We start from the raw sequence: 22,719 nt of genomic DNA, 5'->3' as shown, positions 1-22,719 counted from the left end.
TATAATACATATATATAATATTATATTATAGTAGAAAATGTTTTTTATTATAATTATTAAATTATTGATTATAAATCCTATATGATAATAGTACATTAATTTGGTGATCCAATGTGTAAATGAACTATTATTCAAAAGTTTGGGGTCAGTTACATTTGTGTAACAATGCAAATATCTTTACTGTGACTTTTGATCAATTTAATGCATTTTTACTGAATAAATGTTTATTTAAAAAAAAAAATAAATAAATAAATAAATAACCTTTTATTCTCCATGCATTCTTTTTATCAACACTTGAATGTGGGTTAGTTTCATTAACAAAAGCAACATTTTGACAAACTCGTGTTTGTGATCTTAAAGGGTTAGTTCACCCAAAAATGAAAATTATATCATTAATTACTCACCCTCATGTCGTTCCACACCTGTAAGACGTTCGTTCATCTTTGGAACACAAATTAAGATATTTTTGATTAAATCTGATGGCTCAGTGAGGCCTGCATTGCCATACAAATCTTTTATACGAACCACTGATTCAAAACAAAAGATTCGTAAAGCTTCGAAGCTTCATGAAACAGTGTTTTGAAATTGCCCATCACTAGATATTGTTGAATAAAGTAGTTATTTTGTTTTTTTGGTGCACAAAAAGTATTCTCGTCGCTTTATAATATTAAGGCGGAACCACTGTAGTCACATGAACTGTTTTAAATATGTCTTTAGTACCTTTCTGGGCATTGAAAAAGGAAATTATCTTGCGGTCAATGTAGGCCTCACTGAGCCATCGGATTTTATCAAAAATATCCGATGGTGAGTAATTTATGACATAATTTTCATTTTTGGGTGAACTAACCCTTTAAGTGTCATAGATCGAACTTATCATAGATCTAGTAGGTCGAGTTCATCAACACCCCCAAAGCTTCACAATCATATACCTCTTTGTGGGTTCAACATTTCATTCGTTAACATTAGGCTATTTAATGTTTGATTACCACGTTAGCTTACATGTGCATAAGCAATGCTTCTGCTGCTTCTTTGCTTGTTTTTGGATGCAGAGATTCTGTACTATTTCAAAAGATTTGTAATAGCGCCCCCTATCGTATAACAGTGAAAACATGGAAAACTGGAAAATTCTGTCAATGGCGGAGAAGCATTGTGTCATAAATGACAGAAAATTTTGTCAATGGCGGGAGAAGAGTTGAAAAATAGGCGTGGGGAAAACCAGCCCGCCAAAGTAATTTGTCCATTTGCGTCTAAATCAATTAATCTGAGTAAATAAAAGTTCATTTAAAAAAATAAATAAATAAAAATACTGACCCTGACAGTGTATATCTGTGATGACCAGTGCTGGGGATAACGCATTACAAGTAACTTGAGTTACGTAATCACATTAAGTAAAGTAACACTTTAATTTTTCAATTTACAACAAAATATCCAAGTTACTTTTACAAGTATTGTCCCTGTGTTGAGAGAAATAAATTGCAGAGGTGTTGTGTGCGCTGTGTGAACATGATGGTTATTGTAGTTCTAGACTAAATGTGAACATGTATTTACTCATCTCACTTGCACAAAAACATTCAGTATTCCTAAAATTGAATAAAAACAGTGAAACGCAATCTCAGAATTTTATGCAAACCTGTAATAATTAATTATATTAAATTACACAAATATACTTTATGTATTTAATCTCACTTTATTAACCAATGTCATTGCTGCTGACCTTCAATGATCTAATTCAACCATACTAATAAGCAAAAATTACTTTAGAAATAGATTTAGAAATAAAAGAACTTCCTTCTGTATCTTATTCTTCTTTAATCCAGAATGGCAGCACAGTTGAAAGGTTTGTTTGAGCTGCGCCCTCTACTGTACAGGAGTGAATATGCATTTCCTTCAGTCTGAGGCTTATTCATTTCACTTTTGGTGTGAAAGGGCCTTTACATTTGCCAAAAATAGAACTTTTTTTGTTGTTATTAAAAAACAAACAAGCCCAGCCCAGTTGAGAAAAAGTAAGGCAAAAGTAATGTAATGCATTACTTTTCATAAAAAGTAACTAAATAACGCAATTAGTTACTTTCTTAGGGAGTAACGCAATATTGTAATGCAGTACTTTTAAAAGTGACTTTCCCCAACACTGGTGATGACCAGTTTAAAATGTGCAATAAATTGTGATTAATCAAACTATGTGTACAACACGACTCCACCCTTGAACTGTGTTGGTCATTCATTTGGACTGCATTTGTATACTAGTGTAGACTATGTTTCTAGTCTAATACTCATTGCAGCAGGGGGTGGAATGCCCTAAAAATGTCCAACATGAAGCTGTTAACTTCATAAAACATCTCCACTGGCAACTGAGGGTTCCTGGAGGTACAACCGAATACCCTTCACCGATCTGCCATGTGGGAAATCTAAGCACGCCATTGTAGAATTAATTTGAACTGATAAATAGTGACCCTGCAGTCACAGTGGCGTAAACCACAAATTACATGTGCCTCCTCCCACACAGCCAGCACTTATCCAATGAATGATATTTCTCAAGGCTGTGTGCTGGCAAGACTGCATCTGGATCTGCTTGCATGTTATTCATTACGAAATGGGAGGAATATCATACCTCACCAGACAATTATGTAAATTCCACTCAAAGGTAAAACATTTTCTGATTTTAAGAGGCCATTTGTTGCAAGTGGAGTAAGAATTAGAGGAGTATATGGAATGTGCAAAGTATGACTCTGAATTGAAAAAGCTTTTAAAAAAAAAAAAAAAAAAAAAAAAAAAAAAAAGGAATCGGCCCTTCGGTTTCTCCTTGAATTCTTAATAAAGACACATGGATGAGGCATATGGGCTTTTAAAAATGCATGACCTTTAGTAATCCAACCCAGATTGTGAAACAAGTGGAAAAAATGGAATCAAATAGAACAGAGGAAAAGAAAAAAGAACATATCAGAATTTACAGTATGACCTCATACTTATCAAACAACTGTAAGAGTTGCACAAAAGAAAAACAGTCAGAGAGAGAGTGCTAACAAGCACCACATTTAATGCAAATAATCATTATAAATTCACGTATTTCTGAATGGCTGTGTGGTTTAAAGAAATAGTTCAGCCAATAATAAAAATGCTGTCATCACCAAGCCTGTATGATTTTCTTTCTTCTATGGAGCACAAAAAGTGAGTTTTTAAAAGAATAACTTGGACATTTTTTCCCCACATAATTAAAATGAACAGTCAAGCTCCAAAATGACCAAAAAGAGAAATTTAGTATTTTGCATAGAGTACCATAAGTATGTATTAACATGCTTTGTTATGATGCTCAGATTGCAAGCCATTTATCATGATTTACGTATAGAGTCATATTTGCCATGTACACTGCATCTAAATTTGGTTGTCAATTCATTTTTTAGTGCTTAATCCTGTTCTGTACACACAGGTCTGTAATTTACAGGAGTGACGACCACTTTCGCAACCAAATTAACTCAAAGTGACAACCGCATTTACAGTAATTCTATGCAGTGTGTACCAAACTGAACTGAACAACTAGTTGTTAATGATGCATTTAAACGAGAATCAGGGACGCGTCCCTCTTCTGTAAGTGCGGTGCAAGAAAACCACAGGGAAAGAGGTACAATCCTTGACTCATTCATGTTGCCAGATCTTACTAAAAAAAAAAAAAAAAAAAAAAAAAAAATCAGCAAACAAGAACAAGCCCATAATAAACCAAAATAAATGCAAATGGTTTACATTGAAAACTAGACCGAAATATCACAACCCACACCTTCCCACCCACTTTAATAACTCCAAAAACATGATCACTTTATGAGCCAAGCTCAAACAACAAGCCCAAAAATGCTTATAATAAGTAGACATGGCAACACTGCAAGACAGCGCTCTGTGAAGCAGCCTTCCACACATATAAAAAAAAAAAAACATGACGCCTCTGTCAACAGTGGTTTAGTTTCACAAACATAATGAGTCTTTGGTCACTGTAACATTCATTTGGTCAAAAATACTGGATACTAAACACGTGAGATGCCAGAATGTTGGCTATCGTAATTTTGGGAGCGAGTCGTGTTCCGTAAACACACAGAATGATAATTTAGGGGACTCACTCCTGTATTTAAATGCGGTTGTCACTCCTGCAACTTTACAGTTGTACGTGGCCATAGTGTTCATTACATTTTAATTGTAGCCAAAGCATTTCGATCTCCCCCTGATGGCTGGCTGCAGTATAGGTCTTAAACTCCACCCTCTCATGTAATCGAATGGGACATGAGCCAAACTAAAAAATCCAATTACATTTTAAAATAATTTTTTTCCAAAGATCTTTTTTTTTTTTTTTTTTTTTTTTTTCATTTTAGATAGTTCTCATCACGAAGATGTATATTCAAGTGTTCATTTTCACAATAAGTTTGGTTTTAGTTAGCTTTTTTGATGGTGTGTAACATCATGATTGACAGCTGTGTTTGCGATTGAGTCTACAGTGAGTCTACAGAGTCTCAGTGATGTCTTGTTATGAAATACACCTGAACCAATGACTACCACATTTATGATACTTTCATGAAAAAGATTCTTTATATGAAAAAGAGCAGCTCGAACATTCTTCAAAACGTCATCTTTTGTGCTCCACAAAACAAAGCTAGTCAAACAGGTTTGGAAAAATCTAGAGTTTCTTAGGTAAACTATAATTTGAATGTCATAATAAATATTTTATTTTGTTTACTTAAAAGTCTTTTACCGTATAAACTGATCATGGCAGATAAATCTTCTCCTGGCCTGCCCATCCTCACTGCAGTGCTAAATCTGGGTAGTATTAATAACTTGCATTAAAGGGATAGTTATAAATGAAAATCTGTCATATTTTTTTATATATTTTTTTCTGTCATATTACAAGTTGTTCCAAACCTGTATAAATTTCTTTCTTCTGCTGAACACAAAAGAAGATATTTTGAAGAATGTCAGTAACCAGACAGTTGACGGTAGCCTTTGACTTCCATAGTATTTTTTTTTTTCCTACTATGGTAGTCAATGGCTACCGTCAACAGTCTGGAACAACATGAGGATGAGTAAATGATGACAGAATTTTCATTTTTGGGTGAACTATCCATTTAAATCTAGCGCAAAGTGTTGGAAAATTTGAGAAAAAAAGAATGTTGTTCTTCTTATGTGTGATATGTTCTCATCTTAGCAAAGGTTTATTTTTTGGTGAACACAAAATGCTTGCTGTCAAGCAAACAAACCACCAAATATTTAATTCTAACATTCAGAGCAGCTTATATTCTATCTTGTTAAACAAGAAACGGCTGCCATAAATAGAAAAGAGAAGTGCAGTGAATTCGCTGGAAAGTCTTTAAATGCTGAACCAATTTGGAGACAGCTTTGTTTACTTAAGTAGTATGCCTGAGGACAGGCTCTGATTGCAACATCAACAGGGTAATAGGTAATTCTCCCTGCAGTTCCATGTTTTTTTCCTCCTGATGGGTGAGAAAAAGGGAGTGCCTGATGTTTCTCAATATTCGAAAAAGTCACTTCCGTGCTCACACAATGATGAATCTTTTCCCAGCATCCAATTATTCAAAGCTTCCAAAAGCCACATGTACTAACCAAAAACCATCATCCGTTCCCTCCCTGAACTACTCCCATATTTAACATTGGACAGCAAGCATTTAAAAAGTATTAATATTGCAATGAACTGCATAGGCCCAGCAATATAGTTTAAATAATAATATAGTTCAAAACACATTGCCACATTCTTATGAAATGTACTATTTGTATTCATGGTGGTTTTGTGTGTCTTTGTAAAAAAAAAAAATAGAATAAAATACAATTTAAGAAAATTTTTAATATAATGATTATAAAAATGTCAAGGTAACACCTTGATGTACACTTTGTGAGTGTACACATCTTATGTGTTATTTTTAAAAGTTTTAAAATAAAGCAAAAAGTATTCTTTTCCCCAAATATCATGAATTATTCGTTCTTAAATTTTACAATTTTGGAGAGTCACACCACATGATATTTTATATATATATAAAAATGTCAAATTATCTGATATTTTAAGCGACTTACTGACCTTGAAACACAGTCATGAGGGTCTGCAGAACCCATGATATAATTTCCTGTTTATTTTCTGCATGTCGGTTGCACCACATGAATTTGAGTTGGTGAACAAGTTTTTCTTTTCCTTTTTTAAAATGATTTTAAAACATTTTCTTCACTATAATATCATAACAGTTGTACCACCCTAATCAAGTTTAAAATTTAATACAGAAACAACAAACATGCTCATCATAGAGGTGTATTCAAGTGGTATGTGTGAATTAAATTTAGGATGTATTTCTGAATAAACGATGATAAGACATTAAACAAATAAACGTTATGTCATTGACCCAAATATATAAATTGTTAAATGTCAACTAAATTTAGATGCTCTATTTATGTTTTGCATTGTTTTTCCCAGCTGTCTGTGACCATTTCAAAGATAACCTGTGACTTGTTTTTGGGTCATGACCCACAAGTTGAAAACCACTGATCAAGAACCTCCTTCTCAGGAAAACGCTGTTGGCACAGCCAGCAAAATACTAATATTACACTCACCCCCCCATAAATCCCCCAACACTACTCCACAATCCTTATAAAATACTTCAAATGTTTTATTAAGAGCACTAGCGTTTCTGTCGGCCTGTTTAAGGTTTCTCCTAGTGCCATGCCAGGCCGCATTGATAGCACTGCTGAGATCTGCAGGGAAAGAAAATAAATGACCCATTTTTATTGCAGTGTATGTGGTAAACTTGCCATTTAAATGAAGGCGCAGACGAAACCAGAATGCACTCGAATGTCCTCTGCAATTCAAAATCACGATAAAAACACATCATTGCAAGAAATCTATTTTCTTTAAGAGCAAATTATTAACATTGAATAGTTTAAACTGAGTGGCATCTTGATGAGAAATATAAATGGGTCTATCTTCTCACTAAACAACATGCTATCATTAATAATCCCCCCAGCAGTGGGCATCAATCATGCTGTAATCGTACACACAGCATTCCCCTCACATATCTTAGCCCCTGCTGGATTACCCAGCATCCACTCTGTCTGCCCATCAAATCCATTCAGGCTAATAAAGAAGTGGGTTGTTCATAATCATTCCTTTTGCATATCCGTAAACAGACGAGGGAATCAATTCCAAGTGGGTAAAAAATACACCAAGACAAAACAAAATTATGATACACAATGGCAAAAAGCCCCATTTATATATATATATATATATATAATTGAAAGTGGGGGGGAAATCACATTATGAAATAAATGTTTTTCTCCAAAACACAATGGCCACAATTATTGGCACCCCTAGAATTTTTCATGAGTAAAATATCTCTGAAGTATATTTCCATTCATATTTACATTTTTTTAGCACACCAGGGTGATCATGAACATGAAATTGTCCAGCCATGACTTCCTGTTCCACAGGAGTATAAACATGAGGAAACACAAAGGCCACATTCCCGCAATCATTCATCAGAATGAGTAAAACCAAAGAATATAGTTCTGATGTGCAGCAAAAGATTGTTGAGCTTCACAAAATAGAAAGTGGCTGTAAGAAAATAGCTAAAGCATTGAAATTCCCCATTTCCACTATCAGGGCAATAATTAAGAAGTTTCAATCAACTAAAGATGTTACAAATCTGCCTGGAAGAGGACGTGTGTCTAAATCATCCTAATGCATGGTGAGGAGGAAAGTTTGAGTGGCCAAAGACTCTCCAAGGATCACAGCTGGAGAATTGCAGAGATTAGTTGAGTCTTGAGTCTCAGAAAGCCTAAAAAAAAAAAAAATCAAACAGCACCTACATCCCCACAAGTTGTTCGGGAGGGTTTCAAGAAAAATCCTCTGCTCTCATCCAGAAACAATCTCCAGCATATTCAGTTGTCAGACAAGACTGGAACTTCAAACGGGACCGGCTTTTATGGTCAGATGAAACTAAAAAAAAAAAAAAAGAGCTTTTTGGCAGCAAACCCACCAGATGGGTTTGGTGCACACATGGATAAAAAGTACCCCATGCCCACAGTTAAATATACTGCTGGATCTTTAATGTTGTGGGCCTTTTTTTTCTCCAAATCAAACATCAAAACCAACACAAAAATGTGTCACTGAGCACAAAATGAAGCTTCTGCCATGGCCATCCCAGTCCCCCAACCTGAACTCTAAAGAAAATGTTGAAAGGTTGAAGATTTTTGCTAATTTTATGAATCAAATATCAAAAGGATAAACAATGCAGATTTATTTTTACAGTCATCTTTGATCATATTTATCAAGGGTGCCAATAATTCTGACCACAATTGTTTGTGTATATATATATATATATATATATATATATGCAAAGATAATGATATATGCAAAGATATACCAATGATGACAGTTAAACTCACGTCTCGCGTCTTTTGCAGCGCCTTGCACGTGAGCACAGCTTTTTTAAGACGCCATGTCAGGTTAAAAGAATTTCAACTTTTACATGCAGCGGCGCTCATCAATGTCAGTTCCAAAAACAGTGGACCAATCAGAAGAACTCGGAGGCGGGGCAAGCATTGCGAGCTTCTGTTTACGGTAGCAAGTTGGCGTCGCAACTGTTTTATTTGTTCGTTATTGCCGGTAATGCATCACGTCTCAAAGCGCGTCTCGACACCCTCGCGTACTTTGCTGCGCTTTTTTAAAAACCATTCCTAAACACTGCATCTCATGTTTTTTTCTGTATGAACGAGCCTTCATTAAGTGGAATCAGAACCAGAATCATTAAATTCTTGCCGATTCCCATCACTAATCCCAATGCTGCTTGGAGGAGCAATAAACCCCTGCAAGCAACAAAGAGATGAGATCACTTGCCACACAGCACATGTCACAATGATGAGAACAACTTGAGAACATTAGCTGTTTCTCTGAAGTGCCAGAGAAAATGTGTGTAACTCCTTCCATAAAGCAGCTATTATGCAGTAAGATCATAAGTATATGCTCACATAATAACACTGACCTCCTAAAAATAACCTTGTGAGAGGCAGGAAATGAATCAAGAGAGAGAAATAATAGTGTGGCCATTACATGGCATCAACCTACAAACTCTCTTCAATAATTCACCAGTACAACACCCCACCCCCCCACTCTCATATTAACTACGTCCGTCTAAACATCCCCTGCATCTTCCACTCTCTCACCCTCGCCAAACTCCCTTACATCCTTTAGATAAAAAAAAAAAAAAAAGTATTTTCCTTTTTCTTTCTCTATGGCTTTTCGTCTCCCTTGTTTTTGCATTTGCAGGGGAGGGTTTGGCAGTATCGTTCTAATAATGGGGTCATATCATGAGAAATTGAGTTTTGCTAGATCTGTTGAGATAAAAGAGTTCATTGGACTATGAAAACATACAGTAACTTTCAGAACTCAAAACACGTCCACCCCAATCCAAAAAGAGCATGTACTGAAACTGAGCAGCAAAAATGACTTGTTCTGAAACTCTGAACTTCCTGCTGATAGCTGGATACATACATATAACCTCCCACATTATACAAACAAACAAGACTTGTTTGGCATTCAAGTAGAACCGATACTTTTGTTCCTAAACAGCAGAAGAGCTAGCGGTAAGAGTACAATGTAGTCAGGTCCCTGATTATTTCAGTTCAACATCAACAGTTTGAGCAACACTTTACAGCACAAATTGTTTTGTGAATCTGTTGCGTTATGGCGATATTGAAGGTAAAAGTAGCTCATTTACATGTAAAGAGAACATTTACATATTTGTTTTAAAAGAAACAGTAGCAAAATGGCCACTTTATTTGTAAGGGTCAGAGAGGGTGAAAACATGATAATAAAAAAAACAACAAAAAAAAAAAAAAGAGAAAGAATAAGATTATTATGACTATTAAATACAGGATTCCTACACATTTTTATTTCAAAATTCAATAATTTTCCAGTCTCTGATTTTCAAAACTGTAGATTTTTCAGGCCGTATTTAACATTAATGGTCCATACATCACTATATTTGGTATAAAGTACAAAGTGATAAGTGATAACGTGCTTACGTACATAATGAGAAGAAACCTAAAACATTTTATATCCTGCAAATATTCACCTCTGACCATACCTGACAACACTCCCGTTTTTGCTGGGAGTCTCCCGTATTTCACACCCATCTCCCGCCCCCCTCCCGTTTTGCTATTTCTCCCGGGAAACTCCCGTAATTTGTATGGCCCAAACCTCGTTATATGAATAATCACATAAATATATTCCAAGGTTATTCCAATAAAGGCAAGCATCACAATAAACCTCACAAGAATCAAAAATGGGCTACTTTCCCATAAACTGATCATAGATCATAGACGTCACGTCTCTGTCACGATCTTTCCTGGCGTTCTGTGTCACGTCACAGCGCCATCAGTTCAAGCAGAGCGCATGAACCGATCATCTCTTCCACTTTACTAGTTACAACATGAAATAAACATAAATGAACATCTGAAGGTATGTTGAAAGATACAGTACAAGTTAACGAAATCCATATCATGTCTCATGTAATCGCTCAATGAGTGTTTCAACCGCGGAAAGACGTCAATAAAACAGATTGTGAAAAATGTCACATTTACCTTCCCATTTACCTCAGAAAATCCGTATAGTGTCCAAAAACTCATTAGTCAGCTACAAAAATTAACTTCTAGAGGAGCATTTTGCTAAATATATGCACTTTTGGCTATTGCATATCCCTTATATTTGTACTTAAAATGTGCTTCAATATTAAATGTATGTTTGAATAAATCCGTTTTATGACAGCCACCATTTAAATGTTTATATTGGCAAAAAATGAATAGAAACATAATTAAGTCATTAAAAATGTATTATAATGTTATTTTTAAAACTTCTTTATGTTCTTTATAGCTTAAAGTTATAATATAATGATGTACCAACTGTTGCTCCTGTATAGTTTACAGAATTAGTTGAGAGATATTTTTTTCTTTGAGGAAATTTGCCATGTAGCCTACTTAACCTTATAGGCCCCAAATTAATCAATATTGAATCGAAGACAATCAAATCAAAATCCAATCGCAAGCTCCTGAATCAAAATCAAATCCAATTGTGAAATTTGTGTCAATGCCCAGCCCTAGTGTCAATATATATATATATATATATATATATATGCTTCGTTTACATGCTTCGTTTACATGTTAAAATCACAAAAAGGTTCTCATGGGGGACGATTTCCCCAGACCCCCCTACAATTACAATTATTTAGTTTGTCACCTTTTTCACCCCTTCTGAGTTTGCAGGTTTGATTTTTACCTAGGAAAGTTGCATTTACGATAATTCTGAGAGCATGTGAAGGCAGCATAAATCACAAACGGCACAGAGGGGCACACCGGCCATTTCGACCTTCAGTGTAATGTTAATGTATGTGTAATGTATTTACCCAACTCAACCACCCAGAGATGTTAATGGCATTGTGCCAAAATACTATGGTGGAGAGGATGTCATTATAACCATGTGACAAGCTGATGCCTGAACAAAATTCCCTAGTATCACTTATTGAATTCCATATTCTCAGTCCTCACCTACCCTCTTAAAGCCTACTCAAGTGAGAATAAGATTTGAGTTAATTTAACATCCTGTTGTCTCCTAACATGTGACCAAAGAGGCATGCGAGTGAGCCAAACACTGCAGTTATTTCCATTAGCAGAGGAACAAATGACTAAAAATATTCAATATCACATCTGCACCATTCCAGCCGTATTTTTCCTTAAATAGCGCTGCTTTCCATTTTCATCTTTCCTTCAATAACGCACTGGACATATCTCAGATCTGTAGAACTCCCCTCTTCATCGCCAAGCCCTTGGAAGCACTGTTATTCGCTTCAAAAAGTTAATAACAAGGCTAAACGCAGAAGATTTTCCGCCAAGTAGCCGTCACTTCGAGCATAAAAAGCACTAGAAGTCTTTTTTTTCCCCACTTTCTCTTGGATTTTCTCGGCTTCAGAAAAGATCTACCCCTCTGTAACAAATCCAGCGTATGGGAGCCTTTACGTGAACAATGACTTCATATGTTGAGCTAAAGCCTTAATAAATAACACACCCTAGAAAGTTAAACAGAATAACTTCTTTGGATTTCAATACAGCGTGCCATGGTTGTGTTTAAAGCCCTGGCGAGAACAAAGACATTTTAATCAGGGTATGCAAATCCCTGCAGGCTGCCCAATTCAAGCAGAATCCCTTATGTTACACTTTCCAAGACAAGAATATGGGTTTTAAGCAGAATACAGTGTTTGAGCAATCAAAGTAACCTATGGACATCCATTAAAGTCATTGGGAGCCATTTACTCAATTGCATCACTCACTGTCAGTTTATTCATCCATCTCGTCAAAAGCTGTTATGCAAACAGATCTATCGACTTTTACAAAACAGCATTCAACGACCTAGCATTTTTTCCCAACAGGAAGTCGGGCATGTAAACTGGAGCCTCTCTTTCTAACTGGCAGCATCTATGGAAAAGCGAACTGCACGCAAACCGCTGTGTTGTTTGAATATGCCCTTCAAGCCAATAAGAAACACAAACACTGAAGTACAGGCCATTTAAAGACTGGAAGCACTGCTTAGAGAGTCAAAATCTGGATTTCTTGTTTTGTCATGTATGTTCTGTAATAAAAAATTGATGTCAGTGAATTTATGTGAAGGCATTTATGTGTTAGTGATCACACTAACACTATTCAGCTTCATTTCACATACTGGTAACTTTATAAACTTTAGAGTAAATGGCACTGAACTTCTAGTTTTATAGAAACTTAATACATCGTACAATTCTAAAACACCCATCATTCAAAAAGTTCCTCAGAGACTCTTGCAAGTCTGTGTTTATTATATATTGATTTGATTACAGTTTCAGGTATCAATAAAAATATAGTACTCTCAGCTCAATTTAACACATTTCACAATATTTAAATCTACTTGCACAGATTTAAACAAACGAACAAAACAAAATCAGTGCAGAAAATACAGAAAGTGCCTGTACATTTAGTTTGAACCTGTTTCAAGTAGGTCAGGATGGTTGCCAATTAGTAAAGTCAATTATGATCCGTCAATTTTCTTTCTAGTATATATTTTTTTTTCCAATATTTATTTTAATAGTTGTATACAACTATACACGCGCATCACTGTTTTTTAGCATCTCGCGCCATGTGCATCATAGTTAGGTCAGCATGTCAAGTTAAAAATAGTTTACATAGTTTAAAACAGAACATCTCAAAACCTAAACTAAAAGGTCTCTCAAAATCTCTGATTATGATCTGATGGACCCAAAATCAGCATATTTATATAGCGCTTCTTTAAAACCTAGTTGATTCTGAAAATGTGTATTTTGCGCATTTAAAAACTGTGTAAACACAATACGACAGATAATATAAAGTTACACAGAAATACCATCAGTGCATACTGCAAACACAAACTGATCATGCACAGATCGAAGAAAGACCACCATTTACAGCCAGTAATTACATGCACAGTTGTGGTTTTCAAACCATCAGCCAAAAGTGGGACGAATCGTTGTTTTTGAAATCACAGCAGCCCTTTTGAAAAAATATGTTACTCACACAAGCAGACGGACTGTGACGGACTCAGACCTCAGTGTAAAAGCAGGCTTTCAGTTCATCTGAGAGTTCTACTCTATCATACAACAAGCTCTCGACTCTCAACTCGACAGGCTAAAAGCCACGAGTGTCTGTTTCAATCACCAGCTCAAAGTCACTCATTTCTGTTTGTGCACCAACAGTGATAAACCAGCCTGTGACAGTACGGCAGCCCATCGTCAGTTAGGTAATAAAGATAAGGGTCTTGTTTTGCTGATTTGACTAGTTAGACCACAGACTCAATTACTGAATTATTTGGCATCAATCCTCCATTCATTCATTCTTTCTTCACTCAATTATACCAATGCAATCAGTTTTTATATGAACTAATAAGCCGTAATCAGCCTCTAAACAGTAAGATCAGAAACATACTCCACGCATGTACGCAAATGCAAATGTTGGGTCAATACACTGAAAGTGGTAGTGTTGTAATGCTTAACATGAATTTTTGCATTACTGTGGAAAAAATTTGCATTATTGTAAAAAAAAAAAAAAAAAAACACTATATAAACACTTTTTCTACACTATGTAACTCAGCTATTAGTTATTTATTAATTTCAGGTCTACAGATAAATGACACCATTTAATGGGACTGTAAGAAAAAGAGTAAATATTTTAAATAACAGGCAATAATTTCCAAGTTCGAAATGTGGAGCTTATAATATAACTTCGCGGATTTTCAACCTGCTTTATTGGTACAATGTCATTATTATGTAAATGAAACGTTTACTTTTTCTCCATGTTACCTGGCGTGAGAATTTCCCAGCTTAACGCGACAGTGGCTTCCTAATTAACCTAAAAAAACAACAATTTCAGTTTAATTTCGTTCGGCCTAAAACACTGTGTCCTAGTCATCCAGTTTAAAATGTTGACAACAAACACTGAGGTTTTTCATATTTTCATTTGCAGCCTTTAGCCACAGCCTACAATGCTCTAAATCCTTCAGTCGAAACTGAAGATAATGCACTTAAAACGCTAAACATTTACTCTTTGAATTCTTGCACCAGGGAACAATTCAAGTCAACACTATTATGACTAAAAGTTTGCAAAGAAGTATTTTATACTCAAGCAGGGCAGTATTTGATTCTGGTCAAGCCTATCCAATAGGAGCAGACAGGAAGTGGTTTTGAACGGCAACATGCCCAGTACATTATGGGTGTTGTAGTTTTCCTACCTATTTGACAAAACAGGTAGGACAACAGCCCTTTTTCTATAGTCAGGAAGTACAGATTTCAATAGGCAGCCAAGTTTAATTAAAAGCCCATTTTGCCAGTGGCGAATGATTAAATTTAAATTGTTTTGTTAAATTGGATATCTAACAATTAACAATTAGATATCCCTCAACAAAAATGGAAACAAATTTGCAACCATTTAGATCACAAAACAACTTTGCATAAATATATTTGCATATTGGTTATCAAACACTTAGTGTAAACGTAAAAATGATCTGTATTGCTATCATCATAAAATGGCAATATCTGTTAATCTCTGCAGCCTGACACATTTTTGAACACAGTGATGCACAAAAACATTAAATGTTTGCATTCACATACTTGCGTAGAGTTTGTTTCAGACCTAAATCACAGTTTCTATAAAATCCACTTACCAAATTCATCACACACACTCTCGTTCTCCACCAGTGTGGGGTGCTCAAAAGTATCCCTGCAGTACAGGATCTGGGTGTTGTTGGTGAGGGAGGCGATTCCTCCCAGGGCCAGCACCACATGGTCCGTCAAGAGGGAGGTTGGCCTCTCCCGAAGCCGCGCGATGACGGAGCGGTACCGACAGTACTGGGGGTAACTCAGTACCAGAACCTTCTTTTCATCTGCATCATCACCTAAAGACAAGAAAGAATACTTATTTTTAATAATTTGAACATTGCCATTTCTGCCACACAAAAAGCAACTAAAAATACAGCAATTTTATTTTGCCAATAAATAAAATTTACTTTGAAAAAATCTGAAAAATGAAAAATAAAAATGGCTTTCAAACACTCCCGCATCTGCTACTGGTCAGACCAACAAATAGTCCCACCCCATTGTTACGCCACTGGTTGAACCAAGTGCCACTTTTACTGTAGGTTATCAACCGAACATTTCAAATTGCAAACGTTTTTGTGTGTAGCTGTCAATTTTGCACCACCAATGGATTAAATCTTACGGTTGCAGTCAGCGAAGATTCTAAGAAAATTGTAGTTAAAGGGCCCCTATTATGTCATTTTCTTACTCTGCTCTGATTGGTCAGACGGCCCAGTCTGTTGTGATTGGTCTACTGCTTACAACGTGTCGGAAACGAGACATCCATTACCATATTCGAATTCAATCATCAGCTCAGAAAACAGCATCTTCTCGATGTGACACGAACCAAGGCCTTAGCTACAACTACAGTGTTTGAAGGCGGGTCAAAGTAGATGGGCAGCCAATGAATAGGCTGGAATTATGCAAATTTGTTACATTTTGGTTTGACTGTATATATATACATACATATATATATATATACATATATATATATATATATATATATATATAAAGACAATGTTTGACATCATTTGATGAGTCATAATGCTACACAATGGCATATTGCTCAAAGATCATTGATGAATCCTATTGTCTCCAATACTAGCTTGGCAGTAATGATAATTCAATCCAAATCAAAGCGCTGTGACTTCACATAGCTAATCTTATTCTATAATGGAGGATCGTGGAGGAAAGCTGCTCCCAGGGGTTCAGATATATAGATTTGTGGGCTATTATGTTTTACTACAGCCTGAACTGCTGGTTTAACATGACAGCTCTCTGTTAGGATTGGCAATATAAAAGATTCTGGGCAGGAAGCCACGTCACTCAGTTCTTGGAGATCAGAGATCTGAGCAATAGCATTCGCCTGTTAGTCTTCCTATCAGAACTCGAAAAAAAAAAAAAAACCCTCTTGGCTGAATCAAAGAATCATCGCATCTCTCGACCTCAAAAACCTGACATCTCAGAATTCAAGCTCTCCTAATATGACATGCGAGTCAAAAACCTCAAACGATGGCGTCCCTGGAGAGAACAAGCTATTTTGCTTTATTCACACACAATGGCCACAAATATTCTGCTGCAGAGCTATAAAGCAAATTTTTAAAACATATTTCTAATTTCTGCACCACTGGTATCACCAAATGGAACTGCAAAAATAATGACTGTTTTCAAAAAGGTTTCCCGAACAATCCCCACATCTGCCATTGGTCACAGAGTCACAAAGTCATCTGTTCATAAGAGAAGGAAGAGCAAACACAAACCATCTGAAAATTTCAGAGAACAGATGACAGATGCATGATCATTTGTTCAAAATAATTTTGTTGACCTTATATTATTATTGCTCAACATATTTGATTACATTTGTTGGTGCATGACTACAGTGGCCTGTTTCACATGAAATGGAGAGACTGCAGTCTCAAACTGATGGCTGTAGAGAAGAAAACATGAAATATTTTGATTCATACTGCTTATCCTTTTATTGGACTTTTACCGCATGTATTACATTTTCTTCTTTGTGGAGCATATTTCCTCTCATTCTTTCTATCTTTCTCATCTATTTTAAAAAGCCTAGGCATTTTTAGTCCATATCAGATGACTAAAATTAACAGTGTGATCATTGTGGCATTATCTATTAAACTGGTATTTAAAACATGGAACAAAATTTGCTTTTAATTACCAAAACATAATATTTAGCTCTGTCACACATTTTGTGTACAGATGACACAAATCAGGGCTTTAATCTGTATTCAGACATTCCCAATGTTGGTAACAGGGTTTTATTTTATTAAAAAAGAAAACAAATCTCATATAATATTAAGTTTCACCACCTGAGGTGGATGAATAATATTTTCTTAAAGGTTCCTTTCACTGGCCTTTTGTTAAATTGAAAAACAATTTGACTTAATTTTAACAGTTTGAAGACCCATTTAAGACCCACAGTATTCTCCTCATTTACTTGCAATTAGCACCACTGAAGTTGGTCTCAAAATATCTTTTAAGGGCCGCTCTGTGCCATGCTAATCACGCAGGGATCCTACATACACTTTCTTGATTAGATTGGGCTTTGCTCTACAGAAGAGGTCAGAAACATGCTCTACAGCCACACTGTTAATAAATTCTAACCTTTTTTAAAGAAAGGATTTCTTATGCTTAGCAATTTAATTGGCTAAGACGACACTATGATTAGAGAGCACTGAAAATCGATTATGCAATTTTCCTGTAACACACTTGACAAGCTGCACGATTAATCGTTAAAAGATTGCAATCTCAATTCAAACACCCACGCGATCTCATTCCTAAATGACAGCAATTCGGCTATGTCTACATTAAACTTTTGATAAATATAATCACAGCGAACATTCACATCTGTGTTCACGCTGTCGTTGAACCAGAGAAAGTAGCTGTCATGTATAGGCATGAAACAGCTTCACAAACAGTCTTTTCGACCACACCGTATCATTAAATAATCATTACAAATGTTCAAATTATCACAGTACTTGTATAAAGTTTATAGCTCAGATATAAACACTGCTGTCTACACTGTAATATGTTTAAAATAATTAATTGGTTTTAAATAAATTAGTTCAATCAAATCCTAACTTTTATGAGTAGTTAGAACTTTCTTTGTCTTTTGAGTTCACAAAACTGACACATTTTAAGTAATCTGAATTGTTTCATTGTTTTGAGTTTTATGAACTTTAAAATTTAGACAAATTTAAATTTAACTGAAACTGGGCTGGGATTTCAATTTCCCAGCATGCTTTGCCATGACACTCGAAAGGGAGAGTAAATGCTAAAATTAATTGTTAAATAATTTTTTTATTTTTTTTTTATTTTATTTTATTTTTTTTGTGCAAGATTAATGTTAAGTGAGATATTTAGTAGTGTCTAATGTTTTGCTATGCTAATTTTGAAGTCTCTGTTATGTTGGGTTTTTTGAGGGGTTACCATCATGGTAATGAGTGGAGCATAAGTTTGGTTTGAGAACAGGTATATGTTCTGTATTGCCATACTCATTCAGCAATTGCTATGCTAATGCTATCAAAGCATTGTGTCCAATTAGAAAGTTAGCATTTAATGAATTAGCTAGTTAAAGCTAGACAAGTTTCCACTACTAACAATATTTAGGTTGAGATTACATTGATGTGGTGGGTATAAAATAAAAATCTTCCAGTTCTGCTTACTTAAACGTTGAATTTTTTAACTTAAACATTTTGATGTAACTGATTACCTCAAATTTTTTGAGTTTTGCCAACTTCTTCAGGTTTACAGAGTACGCTAGCGATCAAAATATAGGAAATCACCTTTTGAAAGTAAATTAACACATCAAATAAAGATTGTATCAATTATGTCATTACACCAGTAGGTGGCGACAAATGACTGTTAAAAAAAATTATTTGTCACTGAAATATTCATTCAATGGATTTGTTCAAAAACGCTGATTCATCCATTAAATGAAAGTATTTATGAGCGAGTCATAGGGGGCTTTCACACTGGGCTCATTTGCCGTGGTCCAAGCCCTGGCGCGATTGTTCCTGGTTCCCCCCGCAGTGTTGGTCTGGTTTCACACTCAAATTGATTCTATCAAACCCTGGTGCATTTGCGTTCATCTTACATCATCACAGACGTGCACGGCGCATGATAGAAAACAGAACGCGGGTCAGTAAATTGTGTTTTTTTTATTAATTTTGAGCTATTGTGTGCAGCAGAGTAAACGACACTTGAGTTTACCGTATATGCGTCGCATGTAGATGGTTTTCCGATGGTTTATTTTAGTAAATATATTATAATCGGCTAAACTGCATGCGCAGGTTATTTACTTCCTGAACAAGTGCGCACCCGAGTCCGTGTTGCGTTCATATTCACGCGAACTGCGGCACAGTTCGAGTGCAACCGAACTCAGACCACCTCCTTCAGGTAGTCTCGGGTTTGGTACCCCGGTGCGCACCGGGTTCGCATGACAGCTTCACATTAGCGATTTTTCATGCGAATCGTGCCCCGTTTCGAACTAAACTGCCAGTGTGAAAGCCCCCATAGAATCATTCATTCAAACAAATTTTTTTTTTAAACATTTTAAATAGACTGCAGCAATTAACATATGTCAGAACGTCAAGTAAATTACATGTTATTTTGTTCAGTTGTCTGTTCAGAATCATGGAAGAATCGTGATTCTCAATTTATCCAGAATTGTGCAGCTCTACAAGAAGCCTTTGTGATGAGGATGGCGGGAAACACACAGGTAGGCACTAACTGGTCGCAAAATCAACAGACTGAAATCTGCATGAGCAATCCTAACATGTCTCATCAGATCAGAACGAATGGACATTTTCCCTATGTCAGTTTGCTCTCTGTATACTGCTCAAGTGCACCACAAAATGTCAAATGGGCCTCTGTGGGAATATATTTACATAACACCTCTCCAGCGCTCGCCGTTGCCAAAGAGGACCAATTAAACATAAAACACGGGCGTATGTGGTAAAACGCCCCTGAGTTTTAATAATTCATGATATTTTTGTTCTATAAAACTTGGTTTGAGGATCTGTGACATCAATCAAAACGAATGAAGCCATTTTTGAACAGAACCTTTGTTTTGATTAGATGGAACGAAATTCAGGCACTCTGCTTTTTCATTATTCCACAAAAGGACAGAATGTCAAGTTACAAGACAGAACAAAAAGCCCAAGGAGACAGATAGAGTGAGAATTGTATAAAAATAAATAAATAAATACTAATTGCAACCCAAGGTACATATTTTCAATAATAAAAAACAGAGTGTACTTTACATTGCAATTACGACACACAATTTCAGATAAACATTTCATAATGTTTGTTTAAAGTTCACTCTCGAACGTGCCCGAGCTTGTGATGGGAGTTTACAGGGCCATTTATCCAAATTATCTGTCACTCATCTTCCGTGAGGCTTTTTGCCAATCAACAATTACAAATAAGTCCGTAACCCCAGATTACAACATGAAAAAGCCCCTTTGATTATAACACAATGAAACCTAAGCTCTCAGTACAACATTGTTTGTTATCAGCCAAACATCTTCTGCAGACAACAGGGAACTCTGACTAAACCCCAATAAAAACAACTGCCACTAATGTACATTACGCATATTCTTCAAACGTTTCGCCGGCCGGTGAATTCCCAGAAATTCAAACACAGGCCTTGAGACACATTCCTCTACATCTCCACCCTCCAAAACAACCCTTACCCAACATATTCTCCCTGTCAATGAGTCAGCTTCAACAAACACACTGTAATAGCTACCTGTCTCTTTAAAATATGCAGGTCAAAATATCAATTCAAGCGTGAGGACAGAGATAGAAAGGTAAAAAAAGAACGATTCCTGGAATCCTGACAGCGGCTGCTTGTTAGTTGTCCTGGTTACTGTATTAAAATAAGCATGCGTTGATGCTAAAGTTATTGGTGTGTGTTAGTATTAGTGCTCTCTGCACACAATAATGAAAGGAAAATGTGTGTCATCGCCACGGCAACTGTTTTAATGCAAGACTCCCCGTCAATAATAGTTAACAAAATTGCACTTCAGTCATAAACCCACAAATCAATTTCCTGAGTGTGTGTGCTTTATGTTGGAATGATGAGTGTGTGCGCAGAGATTGTAGAGAAATTTTAAATGCATGTCTTATTAGAGTTGGGTTCAGAATAATCAGTCTTTCCCTAATTATTATTCACAGCCGCGACCTCTAATGAGTCAAAAACATCCATCTATTAATGTTGCGGGCTGCTGAGATTCTGCACCCCTGTTGGGTCATTAAATTGGTTCTGATGCTTCAATATGCCTGATGTGAGAGCCAGAAAAGATTCTAACATACACTACCCAAGCAATATCGATCGGGATGTTGTAAATAAAGAATAACAATGTACAGGAATACTTGGAGGTGTAAAGGACAAAAGAAGGGTTGTTCGATTTGGTCAGAGCAATCATATTGCCATTATTTTGATTTGAAAAGCAATCTGTTAACATTTAACATTTCATATTGCAGATGTTTAGATATCAAAGCCACGAGAGAAGCTCTTTGTACCAACAGAAATTTCTGTGCCACTAGCATCACCAAACGGAATAGCAAAAATAATGACAAACAAAAAATAATATCTTCAATATTTCCTCATCTACCATGAAGTCGACAAACAAATAGCCCTGCCTCAAACTCATGTTCTTGGCTGAAGCAATGCTGCTGTGTTGCTATGATGCTCAAACAAACACATGAGCAATGTTTTGATGGTGCCACAGTGTTTACAATTTTCAGGAAAAATCAACATTTACTCAAACTGGTATTTTAACATCAAAAAATTACACACATCATATTCACACTTAAGTCCTTTTTAAAAGAAATCAAACTCAAACTTCAACTGACCCAAAAGTAAACTGAAGTGAAAAAAACATCCAGCTCTCATTGCCTTCACTTTGCAGTTTAATTTTAATATTATTTATATTTGTAGTATTTATTATTATATATTTGCAATATATTACATTATATATTTTTTTTATTTGTACTATATTTCAATTAATGCAAACTTTTTTTATAGATTTAGTTAATAACAACACTTGAACATTAGAAGCAAATTCAGATTTTCTTTTGGGACTTCTTTGAAAACTTAAATATTACATTATTGCAGTAATATTTACAATTATACTGAACATTAGAAGCGAATTCAGATCTCTTTTTGGTCCACTTAAACTCAATCCACTTCTTATTCACACAGTTATTTTCGGAACTTCTTTGAAACCTTAAATATTACATTATTGCAATAATATTTATATTATACTGAACACTGAACATTAGAAGTGAATTCAGATCTCTTTTTGGTCGACTTAAACTCAATCCACTTCTCATTCACAGTTATTTTCAGGAATTCTTTGAAACCTTAAATATTACATTATTGCAATAATATTTACATTATACTGAACTTTAGAAGTGAATTCAGATCTCTTTTTAGTCGACTTAAACTCAATCCACTTCTCATTCACAGTTATTTTCGGAACTTCTTTGAAACCTTAAATATTACATTATTGCAATATTATTTACAATATACTGAACA

General features: G+C 35.5%; 1 protein-coding gene across 2 annotated transcripts in view; it reads right to left on the bottom strand.

The window, feature by feature from the left end:
• arid5b (AT-rich interaction domain 5B) overlaps positions 1-22,719 on the bottom strand; it is a 137,620-nt gene that overhangs the window by 77,649 nt on the left and 37,252 nt on the right. For both annotated transcript variants that reach the window (XM_051915029.1, XM_051915030.1), the window contains exon 4: positions 15,245-15,475. In XM_051915029.1, coding sequence (XP_051770989.1) covers positions 15,245-15,475 — 231 coding nt within the window. The remainder of the gene's footprint in view (positions 1-15,244; positions 15,476-22,719) is intronic.

This window comes from Ctenopharyngodon idella, chromosome 12 (genome assembly GCF_019924925.1).
Source record: "Ctenopharyngodon idella isolate HZGC_01 chromosome 12, HZGC01, whole genome shotgun sequence".
Lineage (NCBI taxonomy): Eukaryota > Metazoa > Chordata > Actinopteri > Cypriniformes > Xenocyprididae > Ctenopharyngodon > Ctenopharyngodon idella.
The sequence above is the reverse complement of the archived record's forward strand: the minus strand, read 5'-3'. Positions and strand labels throughout refer to the sequence as shown.